This window comes from Hetaerina americana, unplaced genomic scaffold (assembly GCF_022747635.1).
Source record: "Hetaerina americana unplaced genomic scaffold, ioHetAmer1.1.p SCAF_12, whole genome shotgun sequence".
Classification (NCBI taxonomy): domain Eukaryota; kingdom Metazoa; phylum Arthropoda; class Insecta; order Odonata; family Calopterygidae; genus Hetaerina; species Hetaerina americana.
In genome coordinates this window covers 16,635,542-16,651,962 of record NW_027286292.1, presented here as the reverse complement: position 1 = coordinate 16,651,962, position 16,421 = coordinate 16,635,542, and the positions used below count along the sequence as shown (strand labels likewise).

The following is a 16,421-nucleotide window of genomic DNA, read 5'->3' as shown; positions in this document are numbered from 1 at the left end:
TTTCAATACACAATGACATAACTGAGGAGCAATGCAACCACAGGATCTTAGGGCAGATTCAAGTCAATGACAGCCATGAATCCAACATCTGTGAAAATATCTGCATTAAACCCAACAAAAGCAGAGTTAAAAACTTTCACAACACTTGTCAGTAAAAATACTCTGGGCTAAGCATGTTCTGCCGATTCAGCAATGTTATACATGCAAATATTAACTGGCACCCTCACATTTCCCAGGGAAACCACTCAGTTCTGCATGGTTTCATTAGAGTACCTTCTAGAGGCCCAAAAACATCATCCAATAGCTTGCAGTTGATGAATAGTTAACAAAATAATCTGTGATCTCCTTTCCAATTCAATAATTGGAATTTTAATGTGGCTTTCATGATTGTCCATTCGAGGAGACATGCACCAAAAATGTTCTAAAAGTTGTACTTTAAAAACTTAATTTGACCATTCATACGCATTTACAAAATGTATACTAACAGGTGGTGCACCATTCTACATGAATGTCTTTAAGTTCACACAACAGGCATGCAAATCTACCTCTAGACTAATTTGCATGTTATGGGTCTCACTCAATTGCTTTACTTCAGACTTGTTGGAAAACATTATACACCAAACTCAATGAGCAAGTGGCTCTCTGCCAGACTTGAAGCTAAAATAGTTCACGAGGTTGGCAGCATAACATGTCTGCATGAGATCAAATGATATGTAACTGACATTTAGTTTCATACAGTGAATGAATATGTTCAGATTGCTAAAATTTTAACAAATTATTCACTTTTTATCCTATATATTGTGAAACCCCTTAATCTGTGCAACAACCTAATTCCAAATATTAAGCAACCACTAATTAAATTCATCAAGATATAAGTTTATGGTTTGACAGATATTTTCCCATACTATATATATCATTCAATTAATGACCTCTTAATGCATTCCATGTTGTGTACACCTAGGTCACTTAACTAAGTCAGTGAATACAACTAAAGGATGCCTGTTATTTCAATCAGCAGAGCTTCCAAGTCTTAAGGAAGTTTGAGTAAACCGGACTGGTTTCCCATTGAAATAACTTAGCCTTCTAAGTTGCACTCGGTTGAAAAGAGTCCCATTTAAATATGGAGGAAATGGGTCCCCATCCGACTCATTTCATATCTTAGTTCACAAACATACAGGAAAACAAGGATTTCATTCACTGCAGCAATCATTGAAAAATTTATTAACCACATCCCATAATGGGACTAATTTGCTGTTTCCCATTTGGTGGCACATATACCCTCAAGATTCCCGTGTCATCACAGTTCCATATGTTACTTGGCTCAGAATTTACAACATTATAGTAAGATCGTACTTACTAAGAACTCTATAAACATTAGCCTTGTTCAAAGCAGTGGTTCTTGACAGAACTTTAACATTAAATTTCTGAATTAACACGATTAATTTATGGTAACATGAAAACTGCAAATCTAATGAAAAATCAAATCCTTACCAATCAATTACTAAATCTCACTTGTCTCTTCAAATTTCTACTCCTCCCCACCAAATATTAGGTTTTAATCTGCCTATCATCATACGTACCATAATTTGCAAAATTAGGATTCAGTAATGAGTGAAAATTTTATACAAACCACTTGCCTCAAAATCAACCCTTTTTAAGGATTGTGATCAACCCCTCTACTGAAAATCAAACATGCCATTGATTATAGAAGAATTCTAGAGTCTGTATCTACCAGTGGTGGCCAAATGAAATATTTCCCTTCTTGAGATATGGTTTTCAAGCCACCAATGTAAAACCCCAATATTGAATTCTGACATAAGCTCTTGTATTTATACAAATGAGGTTAATTCAAATTTGTTGCAAGGCAAACCAATCCATGAGGATAATGGATTATTAGCTTGGCATTTTAGAAAATATTTATTTAGCTAAATGTCTCTCTTGAACTGCTATATTAAATTTTATTGTGTAAACTATAACAGGATAATTAGTGGCCACTCAGTCACTAGATTCCCATTTTAATTTGAAACAATGTAATATATGCCAGCTTGGATTTTATCTTTAGTTCAATTCCAGGTGATTGATTCTAAAAAAAATTGAATGCTCCCTAAACCAAAATTCTGCCAAATATATATTCTCTCTACTTTTAGCAATTATAAATTAGTTAATGAAAAATAAACTCTATCTTCACCATGAAGCAACAAATAGATATATTAATTCCCTTTATGCATTCAAAGAAAAGCTAAAAATGTAACAATCCAAAAGACTCCAAATACCACTCCTACACACCTTACTCAAACTAATGAAAGTCATCATAATGTAGCAGTACAATTTAAAATTACCCAATATTACCATAAATAGTAAGAAAAAACTTATCTCCTGGCTAGAAAATTACAAAACTAACATACAATTCCTTAAAATCCCATGTTAACTCATTGAGGGTGCTGAGGTAGAGGAGTGGTTGGCAACCTATATGAACAAATCCATACTGTATTGTAGTATATAATCTATTATAGAATTACTGCTATAACATACACAGAAAATGTTTCTTAACAGTAAAATGTAACAAAAATATAACAATAATTAAAAGTTTGAATAGTACCATAATTACATTACCAAGATATTGGGTAGGTAAAGTGGCTGTTCCCAAAAGAAAAGTCTGCCACTCACGGCATTAGAAAGGTTTCATGCTATCAAATCAGTGACACTGAAGTCTCTTTAGCTAATGTACATACTTTTCCCTTCTGAATGAATGTATAGAATTTTTAATGGATATTTTTGACTGAGAGCTCATTATACTACTAATCAGGGGTCAACTAACATGAACCAGTAGAACGTCAAGCCGAGGTCAAGAGCTAGCCAAGAATTAGAAACATCAGTAGAAGGCAATGATCCATTTCCACAAGTATGATTGCCTGATTCAGAATTCAAAGTTCATTGGTTTGATATTTAAATGGTTTGAAATGCTTTTCAGCACATAATGATATCTGAAAATCTGATAAATATAAAATGCAGGGTTTTAATTATTTCTTGATGCAAATAAAATTATGCAAGTGGGCATTGAATACACCACAGTTGTCATAGATCAAGAGTTATCAATATGATGTAATACAATTATCAATCTCTATAAATTCTTCTTTAACTAGGTATCACAATTTTCTCCGAACCCCATTGTTCTCTTAAATTCCAATGAGCAATTTGACTGCATTACCATAAAAGGGAATGGCCATAGCTCCAAGTTTTTCTCTACTTATCACATTTCTTAACCTCGTCGCCATAGCTCTAACACTACAGATTTAGGGACAATGTCTTAAAATGAAGGGAAATTAACTGCAGTGCTATTAAAGCAGGCTTATACTTTTAACATTGTCAGTTCCAGCCATTAGGTAAACAGAATCAAGGTCAGCTTTAAGAAGTTTGTGCAGATTCCGCCTTCTTTCATCATGTAGCCTTTTTCCGCCTTCTATCAAATGTATGAGTTATTACTCAACTACAGAAAACAAGATGAAAATCTTTCAACAATACAGCCATGAATTAATTTGGGGAACTGCTAGAATACCAAACTTAAAAACAGTACACTCATACTTTCCCATTACAGTGATTTCACCGCGATATAAATACTAAGCATGTATGAAACAATGCAGCTTTTACACAAACCTAAGATTAAATATATTTATTACCACAGTAAGAAACCCCATGCAACTTATTTTTCAAAGATGGGTAGACTAGGATGGATTATTATGGAATTCCCAAAGTGTGGAACAGGAGTATATCTCATTAAGATGCAAACAAGAAAAATATATTTTAAACTACAAATGCCTTATGTATACAATAAATGCAAATAAAAACAGCTAGGGAAGATTTACTTCAGGGCTGAGCCAGACATAAGCACCACAATGAAAAATTATAAATGCACAAAAATATAATCATTTCACATAATAGATTATATTTGGAAAAGTCCAATGACATACAAACTGAGCGCAATCTCCTTCATGTCACAAATATGTATCACATTGAGAGGACAAGATCATACTTATACCATTACTCAAATAAAGGAGCACTTAGTACCACACATCATGTCTGCTCATTCAATTGAAGCTCCCATTAAGACATAGCCTAATGTTCTTTTCACACATATTGATCTATCATTGCTAAAAATCTCATTGGGCATCTCCTGCTGCTATAAAAAAAGTCACCTGATTTAGCAAGTGCAATGGAATAATATATAACATCAGCCATTAAATGAGGTAGCACCCATTAGGTAAATAATTTTACATATACCAATGATGCTAACCTCAACTTTTACAGCATAATCTGTGCATTTATCAAAAATTATTTAAATACATAGCAATTTACAATAATCATCTTTCAACAAAATTATTGCTTATGCTAGCTCCATAGTATGATGACATCTGATAATCAACTTTTCAGAAAACAGCAATTCTTTCTTACAAACAAAAGATCAACAAAACAGGGACTTCATTTGCCCAAATTGAAGCTTCTCTCCGAATAGAAGGCAACCAAATCATCGGGTGTCTTTCGATGAAAGTTTCTCAATGAGTTCTTGTAAAGGGGCTAGTTCCTTTCGATCAATGAGATTGAATTCCTGTAAAGAACAGCAGAGTCAATATGAAAAACCTATTTGCAGAAAAAGTAATAAGCATTTATTACCAATCACCCTAGTCCTCCCCTTATAAGAGTTTACATCTATAACCATAAATTTAAGAATGTACATATGCATATATAGATATGTAAAGAATAAAGTGGATGCTGGAATAAATCTATTTTATTCTCAGAGATGTATCAATAGATGCATACATGCATAAACTGAATCTACTTAGCCCTGGGGCTCTCGAAGTTTACTTATTGCCATAACTATTAAGAAATTAACACATGAAATATTTCATCAATTGATAAGAGGATTACCTGTACAAAAAAAATGAAATGCTTGAATGATGTATTCAAATGAGCTTCTTCACCTAACTGCACCACTTCAGAGAAATGCTGATGATATATATGTGCATAAACTCTAAACAATCTTTTCAATATCGTTTTTGCAATGGAGAGAAAATTCTTTGGAAAAGGGACACCTGTGTAAGAAACAGTAAAAGCATTAAAAGAAATGATAATCTAATTCTACAAACTATGCAACCAACCTTACTATAAAAACTAATATTTTCAGGATTTCAGATTCCAAAATCAAAAGTAACACACAAAAAGGCAATTATGACTAATAAATATCTCTATTAAGATTTATCTTATCATTTACTGTATTTTATTACCACTTCACAATAGCATTAACAAGTGGTTCTTAACTGACGTAGAATACAGAGGATGAAGACAGCCCGAGGATGAGGTGTTATTGAAGTAGGGAAGGAGACACTTTCGTTTTTCGGATGCCCAGTAAAAATGAAAATTAATCATTCAAAATGAATACTTGACACATTGAAAATTATCATGAGTCTTAAGGCTACTTGTAATGAAAATATTGTAAGACAGAACAGAAATGTTCTGGTAACCAAATGACAAAATGTGTCAGAAAACTTTTCAGGATGGAAGAAATCCAGACTATAGTAATAGTTAAGAACCACCTAATTACATTAACATTTTTTGCATGGTTCTACACTAAGCACATTTCATCCAACAACAAACTGACTAAATTATAGAGAAACTTTAATATAAGTTTACAAGAGCCAAAGGAATTTTGCTGCCATGGCGAACATTCTCAAGAAATGGAACCTTTTTTAACCTGGTTCATTAAATATTTATATGCAATCAATAATTGTTAACGCTAACCATGATTCCATTGCATTATTTTGCACAGAAAGAAAATTCTTGACCCAAACTCCTTTATTTTGGATAAGCAGTTACATACCAGTAGAAATGAGGCCAAGGTATGAAATTGTTATACACATTGGTGAATCAGTTTCATAAATTTATAGGCAACATTACATTCCTTAAACAACATCATATACTTCAATTTCACTCCTATTATCCATTAAATTACTTCAAATATGTAATTAATAGAATTCCCCAAATGAATATTGTGCAATTAATTACTAGAAATTAGCTAAGAAACCCATACTTTGACCAACACATAGGAAACTGGCCAAGTAAGTCTTGACGTATTCTCAAAAAAATATAATTAGGAACTTCTAATGTACATGAGACTACACAAAAATCACCAAATACAATAAGTTTTACTAAGACTCAGTTCGTTCAATTTCGTTTAGACTTAAAAGTTTTCTTCACCAGCTTATGATAAGAAAATTAAAGATAACTTTACAGAGACTAAGAGATGAGATGCAGAAGAGGAATGTAAAATGGGAATTTTTTTTTAAAGTTCTTGCAACAGATAATTTAGCATGATAACTAAGACACTACTTGCTACTTCCACAAAGCTATTGTTGGTGGTTTTTCTGTTTTCTTGCCACCATAAGAATCCATAATTTTAATGGATAACTGCCCTACACAGCAAATACTCTTACACTTGCCAGTCAAATGTTATCCTGAGAAGACAGCCTGCCAACATTAACATTTAAATACTAACTTATGTAACATTTTCAGACTGTGGAGATTAGTGAAGCAGTTCAAAATAATTGCATATTTGGTGCTTATTTGTTGATTAATAATACAGAGTTTGGACAGTAGGCTGTAGTAGTTTATTTACCAAGGGATTACCGACACATTCAAACAAAAACCAACCATATTTGCATTTGATGATTTCTATTTGGTGTTACCCTCTGAAGAGGCATCTCTAGGAAAGGTATGAACTAACCAAATAAAGCCTGTGATCTTACACTATACTCTCCCCTTGCATGGAGATAGTCATGGCCCATGCCATCTCAAAGCGTAAGACTACAGTATTACAGCAGCAGAGAAGAAGTGACTGTAGTGGCACCTCATACAATTTCTTTGGAGGTAGTAAAATGCTTCTTTAGGGGAGAAGAGTTTTCAAACATTCCAGGGTATGAACAATGTTGCATATCTAAACAAGGGAAGAACAACCTCGGCCTAAAAATAAGTTTACTCTTTTACAAAATCATATGGCTCAACAACATCTTTTAATTGAGTAGTAAGCAGGAAATGAGTAAATGTGGTGAAAATTAGTCATGAACGTAACTTTCAGATTTTTTTGAAGCTGCTAAACTGAAGACTACATCAAGAAAATTGCATGCTGTTTGGGAAAACATGTAAGCGTACAACATATAATTTCAAAAGTAATTTAAGTTGGCATTACAAATTCATATTCTATAAAGAAGTAAACACTTTCCTTTTGCAGGTGAATTTCAGCGACTTCTAAAATTCAATCACATCCAGATTGCATTGTGTCAACCACCATTTATCACAACTTTCGTATTTACTGATAGAAGAAATTTGGAAAGATTAAAAAAATTCACCAATAAACCAGAAATTCTGGTAATTTTTGTCATTGAGCCTGATTTCATTGCCCTGTACAGTATGAGATCAATCATTTGTGAATCTGTTAGCATAAAGTACACCAGATTACCCAACTTAAAATTTACATTAAACAACGGGATGGCTAAGGGAAATAAAGTTAAAATTTATTACTTAAAAGCTGAAGGGGCAATAATAAACTTCCAAGTTCCTCAGCTTAAACAAACTAAAAAAAAAAACAAAATTTTCCAAGGAAATTTTTGACCTAGCATTCTTGTATTGGTAGATTTTGGGCAAGACATATTGTTCAAAGTCCATAACTTGAAAAAGAATCTTTCATCCAAGACAAGTAACTAAGATACAATGAACATGAATGTTTCTTTTCATTGTTGCTTAAACAAAAAGGCCATTTTTATTCCATTAACTTTTACTTATATTGAAACAGTTCAAGTAGACAGGTTTACCTCTGTTGATGATTGAAATAACTTTTAGAAACACATGCAGATTAAGGTAATAGTCCGCTCTGGAAACATGGCACCTCGCTTGGAAAAATATGACTCAATTTCATTTTAATACATGTTTCTCATAGTTGTTAAAATCTAAATACAACTTTTCCATTTTGGTAATCACAAATATTTTCATACATACATACATTTCTCAGGTAAAAACCTTGATATGAGGATTGTATTATTTATGGCATGCCATTTTGATACAATCAAGAAAACACCTAAGTTGACATTCTTGAGACAATCAAAATGGCATTTTCTGAAATTATCTTAGCCTTTGGTTGATTCTTAGAAACAATTTCAATGAAATTTAAGACATCTTTTGCTCATCAATGGCATTCAATGGTGCTCGTTTAAATGACAATTTATTGAGGCAAAATTTACGACAAGTACCTAATATAAGCATTGGGGATAAGGGAGATCAGGATCTGAAGATGATTTTAACTTATTATCAGATAAAGTAAAAAAGAGGAGCTACCTGAAGATAAGATTTATGGTCTATGGTAGAAAAGAAAAAGGCAAATTAGGTATTAACCTAGGAACTCAATATTCAGCTGTAAAAGAGTTTTGCTAAATGGGAAGTAGAACCAGTAACAGTGGAAGAAACTAAGAAAATTATTGGTAGAATAGGCTAGGAAAAGAGGGAATTCTTGGAGAAAAAATCTACTAACAGCTGGCAACACAAGCCTGGAAGCAAGGAAGCACTACATTGAAAAATATATCTGGAACATGCTTTTCTAAATAGTAAGACATAGACAATAACAGCAACAGACAAGACTGGAATCATTGAAAATACAGGGCTACAAGCAAATGATAGACTAAATAATTAAAGAGATTCTGAGAAGATTAGGAAAAGAAACAGTCCATTGAAAACACTGAAAAGAAGGAAGGATAACCGTATAGGTAAATTTTGAGAAACAATGGCCCAATGAATAGAGCCATTAAAAGTGAAGGAAAAAGACTAACGAATAAGTCCCAAGATGAATTTAAATTTTTAAACAAATAACAAAAAATCAAAGATAAAAAATATGTACAAAAGACACAATTAGCCAAAAAGAGGGTAGAATGTTCCATCAAACCAATGTGATAAGATATTACTCTGTCAGCATCCAAAGTCAATCCCAGATATTTCTTTGAATCTGGCAAAAGGGCTATGAAAATTGCACTGCATAGTCTAAAAGCATTCTTAGTATGGCAAATCGTCCAATTGCTAATATCCTATTCCATTTAATGCAAAAGAAACTGCAGAGTTGATATAGGAAAAAACTAGGAAAATGAATGCGGGAGTGGTAATATGTTGGCTAAATCTATCATTTCCTGTACGACTGATGACCTACTGCTTAAATGACAGCTCAATTTTTTCCAGAAAAATTTAAGTTAAAATTAAGATTATTTAAAGTGGACTTAAGTGTACCCCTTGAAACAGGCCTGTGTCAAAGAAATGAAGCAGAAACAAGAAATAAAAAAATGTCTGAATTCATACTTTACATCTCTCCTAGACAAATCATGGTTTCAGGTGAGATGTGATAAGAGTTCAATAGTGTAAAATTAAAAAGCATTGCACTGACCACAATACAGCCTTATCAGTTTCCTTCTGTATTTCAATTCAATTTGATATTCAATATTTTAGTTCTAACAAGTCCTGGATTGTGACTGTGAAAATATGATTACTCACATAGGGAGTAAATATTGCATATAAGGCTTAAATTGCATACATTTATTAATTATCTGCTGCATCTAGTACTAACATGCATTTGGTATGAAACAGAGAAACAGAAGTAATAAAAGGGGTTTCATTATATTTAGTACCTTAAGCTATTTCTTCAAATAGTGGTGCCTGTCAGGAATAAATAAATAAAAAGAACCAAATGCAATATTGAATTCTGTATCTTATATGAAAATCTTCCAATTAAAACATTTATGTAACTTGTATTTAGTAGCAACTCAGACTCTGCAAAAATGTAACTTCATTCACATGCTGTACCATTAGAAATTTGCATCCACTCCTAAAGCCACCTGTGTATTTCACAAAATGTTTATCCAATAGATTGTCTCATATAACATCTGGTCAATTAGTGAAATCCAGAATATATGCTAGCTAAATTGTCAGTTCACACTGGTACCAGGCCTAAGTATAATATATTCTTTACATTATTCAGCTAATGCCATAAATGACTACTGTTGAAAATTTATAATTGCAAATAGAAGAAATAATGTGGGGGAAATATTATTTGACATTTAAAACTAAGTGCATGAAATTCATTAAGATTTCCCTTGACTAGAAAACTTATTTGTCCAAATAAATATATATTAAAACTGTAAATATTCTTTGGGTGCTCAATAAAGACACTTAATTACAGTAATTGAGGCATTCCAGTGAGTGGAATGCTGATCTACTGACTGGAGGACATTGGTATGATTCTGGATCATGTCACTGGGCACCCTCAGCTCCACCCAAGCTACGTTTTTTGGACATCAGATTCTTCCAGGATACCACAGGTAATACAGAGAAAGGAACTGGGCCCCTTACATTAGGTAAGCTCTAACACCACTAATCAAGCTAATCTTTAGGCTGATTACCCTGCACACTCTTTGAGGTCTAAATTGTCACTTTGTGTGACATTTTAAAGTAAAAATGCAATTGTATAACTCACTAAAATATTGTATATTAACCGATCTAGATTTCGACATTTACTCACACTGCCAAAGTGGAGGGATAAGGGACAGAACATAGACACCTTTATAGAGGTGGATTAGGAGAAGGGGAGGGGTTTATTGACCCTTTTTTCCCTTTCACCACATTTTCAACAATAATCCCCTCCCCCCAAATGTTACCTACCAAATTAAAGGATTATGATATCTTACTTATCCTCCTTGACATTATATATATTGTTATATATATATATATTTATTGAAAACTATGGTTTTTGGTAATTGATTATAATTAATTGCTGCTTTTATTCTTTTTTCATTGGCAATAATATCAGATATGATGAAAGAAGCAACAAATAGTTATATTTACATAAAACATATTTTAACTCTAACACACTATTATACAAGCACTTGTACAAGGCACTTGTTTCAAGGAAATTCAACCGTTTAATTGATCAATGATGCACACTACAGGTAATGGTTCTTTATAATGCCAATATTTCCAACTACGTATTATTAGTAAACCTATAGAGTATTATACTTAGTATAGTATTATACTAAGCCTATATAGCTTCATTATTGTAAAAGAAAAGAAACTTACCAATTTTGGAAGGAAACAATGTTTCATCATCCAACTGATCTTGAACCCATGTCATGAGGTAATCTATATATTTTGGTGCTGAACACTTAATAGGCTTTTTAACAGTATGACCATCAGCCCAATGATATTCATATTTTGGCCCTGCTGACATGATAGGACAACTTTCCTCTGTACAGAATTCTGTGATGGTGCCATAAAGCATATTTATTTGATTGAAGAAATCAACAGCTGCAAATTAAAAGGCATACATTGATGACACATTTAGAATATGATTATTCAATTTTCATGTCTTCAAAATTATATAATTACTTACTATTTACAGCAACCCACTCATTTAAATCTTCTCCCTCTGGCAACATGACTGCCAACCTCAAGTTTCCTGATCCTAAGGTGGCAGCAGCATGTTTCATCAAATCATATTGGTGTGTCCCCTCCGGAATATTTTTCTTGGGTTTAAACGTCTTGGATGATCTACTTCCACTGAAATAATATAATACCAATAAATGGAAATGAAATCACACCCATGTATGAAGAGTTTCATACTCATCTGTTGTAGTGAATCAGAAAGAGCATAGTAGAGCCATGGAAAAGAAAATGATTATTCTTCTTCCCAACTACTTTTCTGGACGGAAATGACCAGTTATTTTGATACTATTATTGCAATTTTTTTTAACATCCTCATTTTAACATTAACATTTATATCCTCATCCTAATGGGCAATATCCTAAATGGGCATCACCATCACCTGTCTGTAGTTAACTGGCAGAAAGAATTTACAGGGTGGGATGGTTTCAAATTTCCTTTTTTTGCCCATTAGCCTACCTCAAAGGAATATAAATATTAATGTAACCAGTGCACAAGTCAGATTTGTAGACAAATCTTGCAAGGCATTAAAAGTTATCTAGCAGTTAAGGTAGGTTTTGGATTGATACAGATTAACCACTGGCACACTTGTACGTCTCACATAACATGACAACCTGTATTAAATGAACTACTCTTCAATTCCATAAATATTTTTCCTCCAATCCAGCATGCCTACCCTTTTCCTCTTGCTTGCTCAACATTCGCCTCTCTACCACTATCATCACAATTCCACCAACAACCACAATACCATTTTTGACATCTTTAAATTTCCCCCAACAACACTCTCTCTTCTCTTGCCGTGAAGTTCTTCATTCTTTCCTGACTGTAAGTTAAATTACATCTTAACATTGATAGAAGACTTAGGCTTATTCAGCCACAATAGAAACTTGACTACGTATCACACCAGACAATAAGTGTATTAATGAATCATATAAAACCCATTTTTATCAAGGTTATACAATAAACACAAATATCTATTTCATTTCAAAATCATTTTCTTCATAAATGAATGAAACAGCAACAAAAAGATATCACATATTTTGATATGATTATCTATCTGTATCACATAACATCCTGACTATTTCAGGGTTATCTCAAAAGACAAAGACCAAAAGGCATACAATAAAAACCGTTAATTATAATTTTAAAGCATGATTTCTTATTGTCTGTGCATTTGGCAGCCCCATGAAAGGTGTATAGGAATATTGGTTAAGCATGATGATTGGCTAAATATTAGCCAAATAATTTTCTTCTTTTTTTTTAATGAATGACATTTCTCAAGTATTTTCAGTAAAATACTTAATTTTTAAATAAAATTGTGGAACACTCCTCAGATTTGGTACAGGTCCTTGGTGAACCAGAAAGAAGTCAACCTCTATCATATTTTGATAAACATTGGACTGGTATAAACAAATTCTGCATTATAGAGGACATGCACACAGCCTTTCCCATTAAAAATTTAAACAAAGAAAAAAAATCTCATTAAGGCACCTTTGACCAACCCCCTCTGAAGAATAAAGAATGCCACCTTCCTGGGTGACATAAAGGGAGAGATGACCCCAATTAAGTGTACCCTAGATTTCATACGTGGAATCAAGTACCTGGTTTTCAAGCTCATTACTTTTACTGGACATATCTCAGATAAAAGCCATTGCTACTGAAGTATACTCATTATCCAGGCATTTGAGTATGCCTGGAGGAATATAGAAAGACTAAAATTACTGAATGGAAATGCACATAGTTCATGTATGTTTTCGTACATTCCTCAACTAAGGGACTTGCACATGAGGTACCCTATTCCAGTGGATGAGGTGAGGAGGATTCTGACCCAATATCTATGGTTTCACATTCTCTATATTAAGACAAATGGAAAAGATGTTCATATCAATAAATTCTAGAAGATGGTGCATTACACCAGCAAGGAACAAACAATAATATTAACAAAGCTTAAGGGTTAAGTGATTTCTGATGCTATATTTTACATAATCCACTTTTAAATTGAAAAATAAATGAAATTTTGTAACATTCATAAAGTAAAAAGTGGTAAAATAAAAGAAGCTACAGCTTAAACTATATCTTAACTGAGAATTAAATTTCTATTCTTTGAAATCATGTTTCGACATTAAGTGAGAACATATGAATTGTAAATTGATTCATTATCTTACATTAAAAAGGTTAAAACTAATATTCTAACTAAGAGAGTTGTAAAAATCTTAATTTCCTTTCCTTTCACTTTAAGAATGGCTGCAGAAGAAAACATTAAAGGGCACACTAGTAAATTTATTCTTTACATGTCCACTTTACGGTAGCCTGCCTTATTAGAACAATTTTCCTGTTGAGGCTAAGCAGATATACATTTGAATCAAAATCTTCCATTGAATACATACATTTTGCATAATTGCATTTGACATTTCTCTTTTCCAATATAATAGTATACTGTTAAGACTTTTTGCTATAAAACTACTGTATCTTGACAGTCACACATATATTTAGTGTCAAAATGTACTGATGGATTTCTTAAATTATGCTGGTTAAAATAAAAATGAATACTAAAATATACTATTGATTTGAATGATTCTGAGTTGATGTAGAAAAAAAATACAATCCAATTGCAATGCTGGTCCTTCAGACTGATATTCCAAAGCACTATTGGGGCCAGCATTTCAAGCAGGTTTTCTTCCTAACCAGTTCATGATGAATGAACCTGCTGGCATTCAATTAGGCAGAGGAGCAACATGGCCTTAAGGTTAAATGAGAACTGAGAAGCATAAAAAACCATCGACCTTAAGTTAGGGGGAGGGGTGACACAGTAGAAAAGGTGCCACTGACAAAGGACAACTCTAGTGAAACACCCACTCCCACTAAAAGGCTCTAAAATACAACATTCTTAATAGCAATAGTCTGATGAAAAATATTTCAGAGTAATGCTTTCTTTACCATGTATTAATAGGGGAATCCTTAGTAGGAGGGACATACTTGCTGAAATACAGTGTTAAGGAGGATGTTGGCAAGGTTGAATGTCAATGGTTTCCCCCAAAACACAAACAATGGCTCTAAATGGACACATTGAACATGTGAGCCATTATCTTACAGGACCTTCCTGGGCTGATATGGCATCACATTGCTCAATGGATTCCTCTGATCATTACCAGACTATAGCAGGTTTGGTCATTTCACTTAGTAAAATTTTAGAATACCATTTTTCTAGTTATTTCAATTGTATCACACTGTCATATCAAAAGTAAATATAAATTATCCACCACCGACACAAAAACCCACAAAATGCAAATATAAAATGAAAATATGAACTATTTTATACTGTGTAGCTGTAAAATATGTCTATTACAGCGCCATAGCTGTAAATAATGCTCATCAGTGACTTTACGTTATTATACAGGGCCTTTACTAAATTACACTACCTAATACAATTCCAAAGGAAATGAAACTATTTCCATTTACCATGTTCTATATTCACTGAGAAATAAGTTAAACAGAAACGCACCATATACGAATACACACGGAAGAGTTGCGAGAATAAAAAAATACAGTCGTGGTCGTTAATTTTTGCTTCAAGTTATTTGCTTAAAACTAAATTAAAATTTTAAAAACCTAGTGGCTAATCACAATTTATTATTATTGCCTTCTTCCCTTGGTCGCCAGTGTGTGATTATGCAGACGAGAGATTGTTCGTAACGTTCAGACCATTATGATTAAACGAATTTGAGATGACTAAGAAATGACTTTCATTAGAATGCCCAATTACAAGCAGCAACCAGCAATTTATTGATCACAAACTACTGCAATATATAAATATGAAGTAATCCTGCATTAATCATTGCCACTTAATCAATTTGAAATAATATGCCGAATAAAATCCATACAAAACGATAAGTAGCTAAGTGAAGACCCGCACCACTAGAATCTGAGAAGACTTGCAACGGCAAAACAAAGACTAGTGGGCGTGGATCTCTCTCCCCATTACTTTGGGCCCCTGCTGCTTAAGTCAGCCACCCCTCTTTTGAATGACAGTTAAACAATACAAAAACAAGTACAGTGGAAACCAACATTAAAATTTATTTAAACCGGTTAAGCGTGGAGTTAATGAATAATACTAGCTTCGCAAACAACATTAAGTAGCCGCTACAAAAGTAATTTGTAACATGGTGTCGTAATTCGATAGAGAGCATACATTGCCAATCAGATATGGGTCTTTCACACCAGGTCACTATTTGAAAAAGTGGTCATCTATTGCAAAAACAATGTATCTGAGGAGGTAAGTGTTTCCAGCAATTTGCATGTAAACTGGAACACCATTAGTTTAAGAATAATAAGCGAAACAATTGCCATAGTGTCTCACTCCTGACAAGTCAAATAACATAGCAGCAGATAACTCGGTTGCTTCACTGATGACTAATTATGGAATAAACAAAATATTACTCCACCGCAGTATTTCCGTCTAACGAGGCAGGATGCGATAACTTCGTCAAAACTGAAGGTCACTCACCGGCCCAATTACGATAGAACATATGTTGCCTTAATTTAAGTATTTTTACTATTCCACACTTACAAAAGGAAGCTCATTCTTGGGACTTCTTATTATCTTCGGGGTGCAAATCAGCAGTGCACTGACTATCTTGTCACTGTCAACATTGCCCAGGCTGGGTGTACCTGCAACTAGCAAGTAATAATGTGAATTAGAATTATGCTTGGGCATTCTTAAGTAAATAGAAAACACAGAACATACCCAAACTCCTATAAGTATGAAACACGATTACCGCACATATATCCCGATGTATCCAAAAACAAAATCCATTAACAACCTTCCGACTCCCATCGACACGAAATTACTAACTTGCCTTCTACATCATAGATGGCATGCCGACCGCGAAATAAGCGCAAAATTC

The 16,421-nt window shown here is 33.3% G+C and overlaps 1 protein-coding gene across 3 annotated transcripts; it reads right to left on the bottom strand.

Moving 5' to 3' along the window:
- Positions 1 to 3,655: 3,655 nt before the first annotated feature.
- On the bottom strand, positions 3,656 to 16,372 carry LOC139685716 (MOB kinase activator 1B). Of its 3 annotated transcripts, none has more exons than XM_071582747.1 (6): positions 16,293 to 16,372; positions 16,085 to 16,191; positions 11,468 to 11,634; positions 11,155 to 11,382; positions 4,924 to 5,087; positions 3,656 to 4,603 (listed from the first exon to the last, which is right to left on the bottom strand). In XM_071582747.1, the coding sequence occupies exons 2-6, from the start codon at positions 16,096 to 16,098 to the stop codon at positions 4,523 to 4,525; spliced, it is 654 nt and encodes a 217-aa protein (XP_071438848.1). In that variant the 5' UTR covers positions 16,099 to 16,191; positions 16,293 to 16,372; the 3' UTR covers positions 3,656 to 4,522. The 3 variants fall into 3 exon arrangements, with proteins under 3 accessions (XP_071438848.1, XP_071438847.1, XP_071438849.1); XM_071582746.1 differs by having other exon boundaries at positions 16,262 to 16,362; XM_071582748.1 differs by having other exon boundaries at positions 16,085 to 16,185; positions 16,293 to 16,351.
- Between the last annotated feature and the right edge of the window lie 49 nt (positions 16,373 to 16,421).

Excerpts from the sequence above, each read along its gene's own strand:
- LOC139685716 (XM_071582747.1), bottom strand. Across the intron at positions 11,383-11,467 it reads TGAGTGGGTTGCTGTAAATA|CTGTTGATTTCTTCAATCAA; the intron begins GTAAGTAATTAT and ends TTTAATTTGCAG. Across the intron at positions 5,088-11,154 it reads ATTGTTTCCTTCCAAAATTG|GTGTCCCTTTTCCAAAGAAT; the intron begins GTAAGTTTCTTT and ends TTTCTTACACAG.